General features: G+C 38.0%; 2 protein-coding genes across 3 annotated transcripts; one reads left to right on the top strand and one right to left on the bottom strand.

The window, feature by feature from the left end:
* Nucleotides 1–494: 494 nt before the first annotated feature.
* On the bottom strand, nucleotides 495–5,029 carry LOC103942669 (pentatricopeptide repeat-containing protein At4g39530). 2 transcript variants are annotated; one of them, XM_048570894.1, is made up of 3 exons: nucleotides 2,053–5,029; nucleotides 1,423–1,845; nucleotides 495–888 (listed from the first exon to the last, which is right to left on the bottom strand). In XM_048570894.1, the coding sequence occupies exon 1, from the start codon at nucleotides 4,874–4,876 to the stop codon at nucleotides 2,351–2,353; it is 2,526 nt and encodes an 841-aa protein (XP_048426851.1). In that variant the 5' UTR covers nucleotides 4,877–5,029; the 3' UTR covers nucleotides 495–888; nucleotides 1,423–1,845; nucleotides 2,053–2,350. The 2 variants fall into 2 exon arrangements, with proteins under 2 accessions (XP_048426851.1, XP_009351131.2); XM_009352856.3 differs by having other exon boundaries at nucleotides 495–1,845.
* A 4,522-nt stretch (nucleotides 5,030–9,551) lies between these two features.
* Nucleotides 9,552–13,635, top strand: LOC103942668 (shikimate kinase, chloroplastic). The gene is given in 12 exon segments (XM_048570950.1): nucleotides 9,552–9,713; nucleotides 9,871–10,100; nucleotides 10,102–10,141; nucleotides 10,875–10,930; nucleotides 11,142–11,196; nucleotides 11,275–11,347; nucleotides 11,565–11,652; nucleotides 12,189–12,271; nucleotides 12,362–12,491; nucleotides 12,611–12,689; nucleotides 12,795–12,860; nucleotides 13,260–13,635. Coding segments are annotated over 10 exon segments (834 nt in total). The 5' UTR covers nucleotides 9,552–9,713; nucleotides 9,871–9,896; the 3' UTR covers nucleotides 12,821–12,860; nucleotides 13,260–13,635.
* Nucleotides 13,636–13,964: the final 329 nt, after the last annotated feature.

The raw sequence follows: 13,964 nt of genomic DNA, 5'->3' as shown, positions 1-13,964 counted from the left end.
TTTAACTTGCTTGCATATCTAGCTTTTTAACATCACAAGCTGCATTTGTTGTTTGCTTAATGAATTGATTGATGAATGTGTTTTAGCTTGTGATTTTATGTTGTGACATATATCTGTGTAGACCTTGACTACTCAGACGTATTAGTCAATTAAATTTAATTCTTGGAACTATGATTTTCATATTTGACAAACTCGTATCTTGTTGACTATTTCATCTGACTAGTTTACTGTGCAACGTTTAACTTTTATTTTTGTAGAATATTCCGCCTCGTACCAATTTTAGATTGGGCCAATTGCCCGTCTCTCTGGATATCTAACATGATATTAGATCAGGTTCGATTGTCTTGTGGGTCCATGTCGTGCCCGAGTTACCGATTTTAATGTCACACCACGCTTTTGCGCTTAACGTCTGATGTGGGATTGGTTGCAAGTGTTGCCCACTGTGTGATGGTCCCACGTGAGGGGTGTGTTGAATGTAAGTCCCCATCGGGAAATTGAGAAAATAAAATACAATATATGTGTATGATTCTACTCCTACAACACCGGGATTTTTGTGATAAAAACCCAACACATAGCAATAGGTAGTTAAGTTGGAAGAATATTTGTGTGGTTAGGAGTGAGCCCATCTCTCTGAATATATGACCGAAAGTAGATGTCATCTTGACCATCAGCACGAACTATTTGTGCAGTAATATCTCTCTCCATTTTGTTAGAAGTTATCTCACTCACTCAAGTTTGAACCTCATCTCCCAGATAAGCAAAATTCTTCAGATCAAGTTCCCTGCAATACTGTGCTTGACCAGCTTATTAAACGGGACTTGTGATCCAGCTGGTAGAAAACGAACCCGAATGCGCTGAGGCTTCAGATAGGCGTAGTTGTGAAAATACCTGCGGTGTGAGAAAAAAGGAGAAATTTATGTTGGCATACCCATTCATTCATTACCAAAACCAACAGGAAATCCAATTGAACAATGTTAAAAACTTTGCGAATCAATGAAGCATACTATTGAACAAATCTCCTCCATATAAAAGACGGCAAGAGAGACGAGAAAAATCCTTTACTATTGGTAATAGCACATGAATTAGTTAGTTAGTCTATGAACAATTACGAGAAAGAGTATTAGAACGTGAAAAAATGTCACCACACAGCTTAACTATAAACCAACAAATTCTAACATAAACAATGCAAAACCATAAGCCAATTCTAGCTGCGCCAGATATGAACCGTCCACACATACGAGCAGCTGTTGGAGCAGCACATTGCATTTGACAATGTAAAGTCTCAAGTACCAGCAATTACACATCCTAAAAGGCAAAGGACGTTCAGATTCCTCTGAAATAGAATATTTAAAGGACGAACTCTCTTCAAATTAAAATTTATCACAAATGAAGGGATTATGGGTTTTAATTTCATCCACAAACCTGGCGAGCACGAATGAAAGGTAAGAGAGAACATGAAGGAAGGAACGTTCCAAATGCCCTAAACAAAGGCAGAACAAGTGTTACTTGCAAACAACTGCAACCATCTTGGACAGCAAAGCAGGCCCTTCCTCAGAATCACTTGAAACATTCATACTTTCACCAAGTTCTGCATTCCCCTTAGACATAAGGCCCTGGGAGTCAAATGTTTATGGACACCCAAGAGAATTCAAAATATAAGAAGCTGAAGCATCTGAGGGATCTCTTGGGATGGGTTTTAGAAGCCACCTTCATTTTGAATTTTGGTTACTGTAATTAACAAAGGGTTTTACTTCCTGCTGCAGGGAATTAGTAGCTTCCATGGCCGCTCTAACATTTTCTGCAATTCTTGAAGCAAAATCATTCACCTTAGTGGACGAAGTTTTCCTGAGGAGAATAAAGTTGCAATCAGATGCTTTGAAGTTTTGGAAAGTAATGTATCGGAAATCACAACAGGAGAAATTGACATCACAAAAATATGTAAACCAAGAGTGAAGTCAATGAGTCTGAAAATAAAAGTATTCATATAGATATAACGTCATTTGTATACACAATCCAGGAAGCATCACTTGTCAATGGAATATCAGCAATAACCTTGTTGCAGTAATTTCCAGCCAGTCTGTTATGCAAGATATGGGAGACACATCTGTAAAGCAAGATGCAATCACTGCAAAAATTGACCAAGGACAGCTCCGTTTCATCAAAATGGCATCACAAGGAAATTTCTGCTTTTCACATTCTGATAAACTAGCCAATCTGAAGGAGCCCAAGATTTGCTCTCATCAAGCTCAAGCTTCACTTCAAAAAGATGCACAGGGCAAATTTTCATTTCATGGTTTATCAAGAGCTCATAACGTCCCTTTCACTGAGCATTACCACACCATGTTTCATCTCAGTCATTCATCACAAGTGTCGTAATATCAGGCACATAACCAACACCTTTAATCTGCAGAATCAAATTGTCTAGAATTGAAAAAATTAGATCTGCCTCACGATGTGTTCTATCTCTTGCAGCAAATGTATGAACATCATTATTCACTTCAACCCAACTACAGCCGGTTTCTTTCACCACCCCATCATTGTCCATTTTTTCCCTCACCACCTTGACATCAGCCCACATTCCTCTGGATGCATAAATATTTGAAAGTAAGATATATGATCCACTATCCACTGGATCATTCCAAATTGCCATCTCTGCTGCATATGTTCCCAATTCAACATTACCGGCAGCAGTGCACGCGCTGAGCAAGCTCCTCCATACAATTGCTGCTGGTTTTACCGGCATTTTCTCAATGAATTCCTTAGCTTCAAATAATTTACCAGCACGACCGAGGAGAGTCACTATGCAAGCATAATGTTCAGTCCCTGGATCAATCCCAAACTGAGGCATTGATTCAAAGTGGCGAAGTCCATCTTCCACAAGGCCTGCATGGCTACAAGCTGATAACACACCCACAAATGTGATATAGTTGGGTTTTATTCCCTCCTTCATCATTCTTGCAAACATCAGAAGGGCTTCTTCTGCTTCTCCATGTTGAGCATATGTTGATATTATGGAATTCCAACAGGCAACGTCACTCCAAACTTTTGAATTAAAAATTTTGCAAGCCTCTTCAATGCTTCCACACTTGGAATACATATCCACAAGGGCATTTGTGATGAACGGATCACTGTCAAGACCCATCTTAATGAGCTGGTTATGGAACTGTTGGCCTTGCTGCATACTTGCCAGGTTACTGGCTGCTGAGATTAGGGCTGCAAAAGTAAATTCATTAGGATTTTGTCTCGATAATTGTAATTCTGTGTACAGTCTAAGAGCCTCTTCACTTTCCATCTGTTGCGCGTATCCGCAAAACATTGCATTCCACACTACAATGTCTTTCTCATACATCTCATCGAATACAAGTCTGGCATCTTTAATAACTGAGCACTTCGAATAAACATCTATCAGACCACTGCCAGAAAATACATCCAAACAGTACCCATATTTGGTGATCAAACCATGGATTTGCTTGCTCAACTGCAACGTGAATAAAGCAGCTGAGATACCAAGAAGGCTGACGAACGTCAAGAGACTCGGCTGGAACGATCTAAGTCTCAGCTCATTGAAAAGATGCAGCGCTTCAGACAGCTTATCCTGTCTTGAGTATCCTTCGATCATCGTATTGTAAGACACCACATTATGATCAGTCATTGAATCAAATACTCTTCTTGCATAAGTAAGGGAATCACATTTTGCATACATATCAATCAAACTATTCTTCACATAAGCTTCATAAACAAGATTGACTCTAATAGCATACGCATGGACTTCTCTCCCCTGATTAAGAGCGTCAAGTGAACCACACGAAGTAAGAATGCTACTGCATGCAAATCCATCCGGCTTCCAACCCAATCTGGCCATTTCAGAAAATAACTTAACAGCCTCCCGCTCAAATGAATTCTGCATGTACCCGGCTATCATCGTGGTCCACGAAATGAGGTCCTTGACTACAATCATATCGAATAACTTCTTTGCTGCCTCCACTTCACCGCACTTGGTATAGAAATCTACAAGCACATTAACCACTGAAACGTCCATTACGGCTCCCCTTCTAAGCACATAAGCATGGATTTGCCTGCCGCCTCCAATGAATTTGAGCGCAGAACATGCAGTCAGAACACTAGACAGAACATATTTGTCAGGAAGAACATCGGTGTCTCTCATTTGGTTAAACAATTTCAAAGACACTTCACTTTTTCCACATTTTGCATACCCTGCTATCATTATGGTCCAAGTAACTGCACTTTTCACTTTCAAACCCTCAAAAATCAGGTCAGCTTCATCTATATCGCCATTTTTGACGTAAAAATCGACTAAAGAAGTAGCCACATAAACATCCTGATAAAAACCAGTCTTGACAACAAAACCATGCACTTGGGCACCTTGATCAAACCCTCCCAACTGCGCACAAGCGCGGATAACACTGGCCAACGTATACTCATTCGGGTGCCCATCGGGATTCCTGCAGAAGTCCGAAAACATAAGCAATGCATGTTCATAATTACCATGCTTGGTATACATAGAAACCATGGAAGACCAAGTAACCGAGTTCCTTTCAGGCATTTTATCAAACAGTTTCCGCGCGTAAATAAAAGAGCAAGATTTGGCATAGGAGTGCAAGAGAAGATTAGCCAGAAAAACATCGTCTCGAAAGCCGGAGAGGAGAATCTGGGCATGAATGGCGTTGTAGTAGAAAATGGGTTTGTCGGAGTGGTCGCGTGGTTGTAAGAGGTCGAGTAAAGCGCGCCTTTTGGTTCGAATTGGAAAGGTATGAGGGGGAGGAGGTACTGGTAATGCTGCTAACGTGGATGCGTTGAGGGTTTTGTGAGAATTTCGTCGCCTAATTAGGGAGTGGTGAAGTGCAAAGTTTCTCATAATAATACACCAACAAGTATACGAATTTACCAAAAGGAGGAGATAGAGGATAATGTCAACTCGTTCAAATGCTGTGACTCTAGTGCGCTAGTGTTATAGGTATAACATGACCAAGAGGATATCTGTGCTGTTGTAAACTTGTTTAGTAACACTCTACAAACAACTGTTTTGTAACACGAAAACCACAAATCTAGTTGTGAATTTATTATGGTTTCAAAATGTATTTGCTAATTTACTAGTATTCCTCTTCATTTGTAAGTGATAGCTATTAGGTTCGATTCTTGTCAAAAGTAAAGTTAAATAAAATTATTATGGCAAACCAATTGTAAGGCTTAACACTCCCCCATACCCTTAGAGCACTTCCAGTGTAGTAAGCCCCCTGGACAATAGGCAACTCAATCCCTTCAAATGAAAAGTAACTCCATATAATGAACACTACTTGCCCAAGGGAATAGCTCAGGCAATTTCTATTAAAATATTAGTATTTTTTTTATTTTATAAAATAATAAAAGATAACTTTATTTTTAATTTCAGATAAGAATAAAAGTAGTGTAAATTGGAAAAACATGGTTAGGTATTTAAAAAGGAAAAAAATAAACTATAGTTTTTTCATATTTTAAATTAGTTTTTTTTATAAATTATAATTTTAATGGTTAAATTGTGACTAACATCATGATGTCGTCAACCTTGCATTACATGTACGCTGGGCCAGACGATTATTGCCTAACTTCTCCATTGGGCTCGCCTTGACCAAATTGCCTAAGTGGGCTGGAGTGTTTTGGGGAGGAAGAAGTGGATTGAGTTGCCTATTCCCAAGGCAAGAAGTAACGGTGGAGTTGCTCTTAGTGTAGATACTATCGTTTATTCAAACATAAAAAATAAAAAATAAAAAAAAAGCATTACTAATATAAATTTTGACAATGTGAAAATTGAGGTGGAGATGGTATTTTCAATAGTGGTTGTTGAGGGGGTGATAATTAGTGTGGGAGCCAAAAATGATTCCTCATTAAATAAGCCACTAGCACACCAAACATGAGAAGTGGCGCTACAATGAAGCAACGTAATACCCACTACATGGAACATGGAGAAATAAATGAGAGTGGAACTTGGAGCCCAAGACTTGAATGCTTATAAAGGGGCAATAATTCCATCAGCATGGGAAAAAAGATGGAGAAAAGAGAGTTATAAGATCATTCTATATTTTATAAACATTCTGAACAAATACTGACTTGAGCGTCAGAATGTTTTCTTGCAGGTTTCCCCGCTCTCATTGTCGACAAGCGAAGATGGTGTCCAAGGCTTCTCAATATGTTCAAGATTACTTGTTGGTGGAGAATTGGAGTACCCAAAATTTTCGACTCCAACAGTTGGTGCCGTCTGTGGGAATTCGTACAAAAAGCCGTATCGAGAAGTCATGGTTTCCACCAGCCACAATGGGGGCACGGGCCAAAAACTTAAATAGTGAAGTTTTTCTATTCTTCTATCTTTCCACAATCATGTGATTTATAATGCGAACTAACATTTTTGTCGAAACATAAGGTTATGACGCACTGCAAGTTGAATATGGATTTCTACAGTACCTTCGTGGTTTAAAATGGTTTATGTAGATATTTCAATTTGTTCTAAGTATTTCTATTGAAATGGTTGCACTACCCATGTCCAAACTAATGAATTTTTGACTGATTAACCAATTGAATTGAGAATTGGAGGGCAGGACTTTACCCTAAGCATGAAGATTTGTATTCTCTCTTTTTATGATTTCACCAATTTTAAGCTTTGTTATCATAGCTTATAGTAATGGCTTGGAAAATATATAAAAAATAGCACTTTGGTAGAAGAAATGAATCAACGAAGTAGCCACGCATGCGATCGACAATACTGTAGTTTCCGCAAGCTTGCATATTTTATATGTACCAGGATACTTGAGTTCTTAATTCTAATTAATCAGTTTAGTTCAAATATTTTCTTTTCACTCAATGATTTTGTGATACTTAGTGATCGGCACGCAATGGTTTTGTTAAGGGGCATCTCTAATTGTATAATCTTGGTCTTAGTATTATTGTGATGTATTGACCGCAAAGTGTGTTGATATTTGAAGAACATAGGCATGAAGAGAAAAGAGAAGCCCAAATTGAGAGGAATAAAGTAACAAAATTCCCTTGAAAAGAGGCGACAGAATGACAAATTTGTACTTGAATGGATATATAAAGATCAGACACTCAAGGATGATGCTCGATAAGCAACTTGTCCTTGAGGAATTGCACGAAGAAACCAATTGAGGAATTGCATGAAGAAACCATTCTATTGGGGCAACAAATATTCAAAAGATGGAGAAAAGAGAGGTATAAGATCGTTCTATATGTTATAAGCATTCTGAACAAATACTAACTTGAGCGTCGGAGTGTTTTCTTGCAGGTCTCCCTGCTCTCATTGTCAAGAAGCGAAGATGGTGTCCAAGGCTTCTCAATGTGTTCAAGATTACTTGTTAGTGCAGAATTGAAGTACCGAAAATTTTCCGCTCCAACAACAATGTAATTGGGTTGGTGGCTATAGTAGTAATAATAGTGATGTTGGGGTATGGGTGGTGGCAACAGTTAGGAAGAGCAATTAATGATGGTGGGAGTGATGGTGGTAATAAAAATAGTGATAGAGGGGTGGTGACAGAAATTGTTTAGGTGGTAGTGGCCCAAGGGGGGGCATACTTTGGATTCAACCGACCAAACCATCCAGCCCAACCCACTTTTAGCTGGTTTGGATCATTTTTACCCAAGTTTCTTAGCAATCCATGTCATAACCGCCCACCCATGAAATGGAGTCATAATGTGGGTTTATCAAATACCAACCGGTCAAGAACCGACCCATGCGCATATGGTAAAAATTTAATCATTTTTTTTTTAACAAACGCTATCATCTATATTATGGGGTGGAAGATGTAAGTTAAGTCTCACAATAGGCTAACAACAATGTGGTTCAATTTCTTTTTTGGCTATAATCGAACCTAAGACCTCTCACTTACAAGTGAAGAAAAATAACATTAAACCGTAGTACTAAATGGTTGATAAAAATTATTACATGGTTTGTATTTCAAACCTATGAGCGCTGTGGATTAAACTCATCCACATATGGTCAAAATATATAAAAATTCATAATAATTAATATATATGTGTGTGAAAATTGTGAAAAAAAATATACAAGCACTTGTGATTGCATTTTGTACGCTTAGACAATAAGTACATCATCATATGGATTTTTAAACGGTCGACATTTTGCGAGGCTTGGCACATGCCATGATCGATATTTTCTGAGTCTTGGCTTGTCATTGGCATGTCAAAGACAAATCATGACACGCATTGTGCCGACACTTTGCGAGTCTTGGCACGTCGCGACATACATTTTCCCCACATGACAAAGTCCAAATCTCCAAAGCTAATGTCCCACAAGACTTCTTTTGCGCTTTGATTTGGTAGCTAACTTTTAGACCGAGAAACCCTTTACTCAAGTGTCGTCGTCGTTTTTTTAGCTTGGCCATTGCCTTGGCATTTTCCAAACCGAAAACAAGCCCTAGATTGCTCATACCGTTACATGTATTTTTATCAGATTAAGCTGATAATCTATGTGACACGTTCTAATTAAATGTGGTTCATTTATATTATCACATGTAAGAATAATTTTTACTTTTTTTTTTAATAAATAATATTATATACACTAAGAAGAATGTAATGAATAGATTTTACTTTTTAAATTCAAAGCTTTTATACCTACTTTATAATATTAGGGTCAACCGTGGTAAGGTATTTCCCTGCCGTGGGTAGGTTGGATTACGAGTGTGAACATATAAACCTGATCCGGATAGGTTGCAGGTGCATTGCTTCCAGTTTCAATACCTGGTTCCAAAAAAAATCACTAGAAAATGGAAATTACAAGCACTCCAGTTTAGAAGAAATTTTTACTTTTACCCGTAATACAAAATGATACATTATATGTTGTTATATAAATAATAAAAAAAATCTTACTACTTGTATAGAGATGTGCGGTGTAGCAGCTTGTGTTTCGAGCATATTGAAAAATCTCTTCCTGTGTCACCAAGTCCATCTACCGGATTTGGATCCTCTCCGGATCCCCTCCCTGGGGATCCCGGGAATCAAGGCACAATGACCGTTCATCAAAGATTGTGCAGTCATAATTAAATATTTTTTATATTTTTAAAAATAAAGCAATCTCGTTTTATGTAAAAAACATTTAATTGTGATCGCACGATCTTTGATTAACGGTTCTTGTGCTTGATTCCCGGGATCCCCAGAAAAGGGATTCGGAGAGGATCCAAATCATCCACCCACCCACCAACCATGGACCAGAGTCACAGACCAGACCAGAGACCCGCGAGTAAGTTGACGCTTCCGCTACCAACCCTAACATCACCATTTTATCATGCCGACGCCTACGAGGGTTGGTAGCATGTGGAAAAGTCACAGCCTCTAGCCAATCTTACCCGCATGCCATTGCCACGTACCCCATTAATTTTAAAATATAAAATAAACAAAAATACAAATTATTCAGTCCGTCAGATAGCACTACCATACCACCAGTACGACCAACCCCCCGGGGCACAGAGATAGTGTGTAACCCAGCCGGTGATTCTAACAAAAACAATTAAAAACTGAATTCTGCTATGACTGGCGCTCAGCGACAGGCAACAACGCTTTAAATAAACCATGTGCTTGCGGAGAGGCATGAGCGAGCGCGAGAGAAACGACTCACATCTCTCTGCCGTTGATTCTGCTTGTTTTTTGGTTTTTTGGAAACACTTCGTTGATTCTGCTTTTGGTAAGCCGTAGAGGTACGTGCCCCGCTCGTCTTTCCGAAACTCCTCCAATCCAATTGTTGATGTCAAATATTTGTCTGTTTGTTGCGCCGCCGCTTTTCGTTTAGATTTGTATCACATTTTTCGAGATTGAATAGTTTTAATCTGACTGCGGTGGCCGGTGCAATCACAGCCGTTGAGCTGCTTGTTTGAGGGAGGATGAGTATGGAGGCGGCAACGGTTGCGCCGAGATTGCAAATTTCCACATGGATGGTGGATTCGGACAAGGTTGCGAGGAGGCGGCCGAAGAGCACGTCGGCCGCCTTCTCTCGGAGATTAAGGGACCAAAACACGACCCAGGTGCTTGTTGCAGCTGCAGCCGCTCACCTACCAACCTCACAAGTCTCTAATCGAAAACGACAGTGTCGCTTTGGAGGTTTCGTGCTCTTACAACAACTTTCCAAGTAACTTGTTCAATCCATTCAATGCTGTTCAATTCAATTCAATTCAATTCAACATATATATATATATCGGATTTTTGGTAGTGTTTAATCGTGATTTGTAATGTTTATTTGGTGATTGAATCAATTTCCTTTATCCTTTTTTATTACCAAAGTTGGTTAATTTCAATCTAGGTGCTGAAATAGCATAAGATGAAGGATTAAAGACACAGAATTTAATGAATTATCGAAGGAAGAATTACTCTTTGGTAAAGGAAAAGTAATCGGATTTGTATTAGTTTTGTTGCATTGAGTCCCAAGTAAGTTGCTGGATTTGAAATGTTGGTGTCCTAATCGTCTACCCAACTTGTGTTAGGTGTACCCCCATTGTGTTTAAGACAACTAATAATATTTTTAACCCTAGTAATTTAGCCACAGCCATGAGAAGCTTTACGACTGTGACACGCATTCATTTTTATCTCAACTTAAGTTCCTATCAGTAAAATTCTGCAACTTTGAACAGAAAATGGAATTAATTTGTTTTCAATATATTCATCATATACAATTTCATATGCGTAACAGAATTGGTTATCTTTTGAGAATTCTGGAGTGTGATGACCTCAAGGCTTGAGAATCTGTTTTAATGAGGTTTCCGTTTCACGATAACAGAAAATCTTATTTGTAATCTGGAAAAATCTTTGCGCAATTTATTTTCTTTCTGAGGATTGACTTGTTATTTCAAATCTCACTTGTGTAGCTTCAACAGTGGAATCTGGAAACTTTCATACTTCTGATGAATCACTGGTTTTGAAGGTATATGTGACACACCATTTTCTAGTTTGTTTGGGCCATGAAATCCTGTAAATCAAACCCCTTTTGGTCTTGATAAATAGCGGAATCTATCTCCTGTCAAATGAGAATGTGAACTCTGGTTCAAAGATAAAGCAAAACCATATACGTTTACTTATTTATTCGTGTGTGGCACACACATGCATATGTCTAACTAGAAGTTATAAAATTGCAGAATAAGGCACTAGCAATCGAGCCATATTTGAATCGACGTTGTATATATCTAGTTGGTAAATCTCTTTATAAGCCATTTATATTTAGTCTGGGATATAATTACTGTGCACTAATAAACTAATTCTGAGTTGCAGGTATGATGGGATCTGGGAAAACAACCGTTGGCAAGATTATGGCGCAAGCACTTAGTTATTCATTCATTGATAGGTATTTAATCTGCCTACTTTCGAGTTTGGTCTTTATAGAAAAAGTGCATGTTCTGTTAGGATTGCATAAAGAATGAAGGGAAGGACAAAGAGTTCTTTTGTGTCAATTATCTCATTTTTCTTAAGTCTATCTGAAGTGGCTTATTTAGGGTATCAGTTTATGTTACTTCTTACTAAACAGTTTTCTGTATTTTGGTATATTCTTGTGGATGCTTTAGTGATTCGTTGGTGGAGCATGATGTTGGTGGAACTTCTGTCGCTGAAATTTTCAAACTCTATGGAGAGGACTTTTTCAGAGATAAGGAGGTCAGTTGCAAACTATTTCCGTCAATTCATATTTTTGCAGATTTCATGTTTGGAGACTATCTGTTACCTAATGATTCATTATGTATTAATAAAAAAACGTCTGATTATCAGTTAGAACTCAAAACTGCTTACTTTTTTATTATTATGAAACCATGTGTACCCGACCCCACTTAATGGGAAAAAGGCTTTGTTGTTGTTGTTGTTGTATGAAACCATGTGTAATCAGTTTGTAATTTTTATAATTGGTGTCTCATGATTGGTGGCATTATGGCATAGTTCCATGAAGTGCCGCTCGTACTAAAAAGTGGAAGTTGCAGGTCCTATACAATGCCGTACACCTCATGTACATGCATACACACGTATAAAAAACTGAAACATTCTTAGTAGTTGTCCATTCAATAGACGTGAAGATAAAGAAGCAGCAGCGTATTAGTGTAGCTATGCACTGTAGGTTGATTTTTTTTTTCCCACTCTTCTCTCACTTCCATTACTGCAATCATGGTTTATAATTGTATAATTGTACTTATTCCTTTTAGACTGAGGCGCTACGTAAACTATCTTTGATGCATCGTCTAGTTGTTTCTACGGGTGGAGGTGCAGTTGTACGCCCTGTCAACTGGTTAGTAGTAACACAAATTTCTATGCTTTTGAATTCTCGCAAATTGTATTAACTTTGTAATAACTTGCTATACACATATTGGTGCATCAGGAAGTGTATGAAGAAGGGGATTAGTGTCTGGTTAGATGTTCCCTTGGAAGCATTGGCTCAGAGAATTGCAGCTGTGGGAACTGGCTCTCGCCCCCTTTTGCATCACGGGTCAGGGGATGCATACAGAAAAGTAAGCCGTTTATGTTTAGCTGAAAATTGTCACTGAAATAATCATCATCTTTCTTATTGATCTATCAAATGAAAAGGATACCAACTCATTGGTATGTTGAAACTTTGCCTTCCATGCAGACTTATATGCGTTTGACTAGTCTTTTTGAAGAGAGAGGTGATTCATATGCCAACGCCAATGCTAGGGTTTCCTTGGAAAGTATGTCAGCCTTCCAACTTTAATTCTTCTCTTGACATAGTAAAATTAGTAAACGAAGGAGTTTCTCTTGTAAGATATTGATTCCTTACATTATCTGTCGTGCAGATATTGCAGGCCAAATTGGGCTGTAGAGATGTATCCAATCTCACACCTACTGCCATTGTGATTGAGGTTTCCTCTCTTTATCACTTTCAATATTGCATTCCCATATAAAGGAATACTTGTTAATCATCCTTTCTAAAAACCAAAAACAGGGCTATGAGCCTATTTGGGAGTGCTTTTGTAACAATCACTTCTACTCATAAGCGCTTTTGTTAGAAGCACGTCAAACTTTTAATAAAACCAAGCAAGTCCTTGGGTGAAGAAGCATTAAAAGTGGTTTTATAACCCACAGGGAGTTTTAATGTTCTCTTCATAGCATCGGCCAGATCACTTTAGTTTTCTGGAAGTGCTTTTAGCCCTTCAATAAGCATTGCCAAATATCATTACTTGGTTACAAATTATGTGTTGTTTTGCTTGAAGTTATCTGTTACCTATTCTTATCGCTACTTTTACCGTACCCTTTGACAGGCGCTTGAACAAATTGAAGGCTATCTGAGGAAGAACATAGACATGCACATATTACGTTCTAAGACGGAAAAAACTTCCGTGTTGGATTCTGGTTATGGTAAATTTATTAATTTAGTTTGCAAATGTGCTAGGTTTAGGTTTCTATTTTTTGAGTAACGAAACATGGTGTGGTTTTATACGTCCATTGTGTTAATTGTGGTTTGTCATGCAAACGCTAGGAGAAATCAAGTATTATAAGATTTTGAATGTAATGTAATGTTGAGTACGCTGTAGCTGTTTATATACCTTGTAGCTGTATAACCTCTGTACGATATTTCCGTAAATCTCGGGAACAAGGTTTCTCCTCGAGCAATAAAGTTGTTAAATTTTTTTTGCAGATGCAACGTTTAATTGTTGGTTGAATTTTGAAATGGATGTGAATGTTCCTAAGAGTAGCTCCAGCGTTGCAATGGTCCTTAGGGCAAGTCACTATTGAATAGCTCCTAATGAACAAGAACTACTTTATACATCTTCACTCCTATTCTGAATAGTCACGGCAATAGGTAATAAAATATTAGTATTTTTTATTTTATAAAATAATTTTAATTGTAATTTTAGATAAGATTTTTAATTGTTCTCATTGCGTCACGTGTTATTATTTAAAAAGACAATTTTTTGGTGATAGATTTCAATAAGATATTTATCCAATGTTCTCGTGCCACGTGT

This window comes from the organism of the source record quoted next, unplaced genomic scaffold (genome assembly GCF_019419815.1).
Source record: "Pyrus x bretschneideri cultivar Hongxiangsu unplaced genomic scaffold, Pyrus_bretschneideri_v1 Contig56, whole genome shotgun sequence".
Taxonomy (NCBI): domain Eukaryota; kingdom Viridiplantae; phylum Streptophyta; class Magnoliopsida; order Rosales; family Rosaceae; genus Pyrus; species Pyrus x bretschneideri.
The sequence above is the reverse complement of the archived record's forward strand: the minus strand, read 5'-3'. Positions and strand labels throughout refer to the sequence as shown.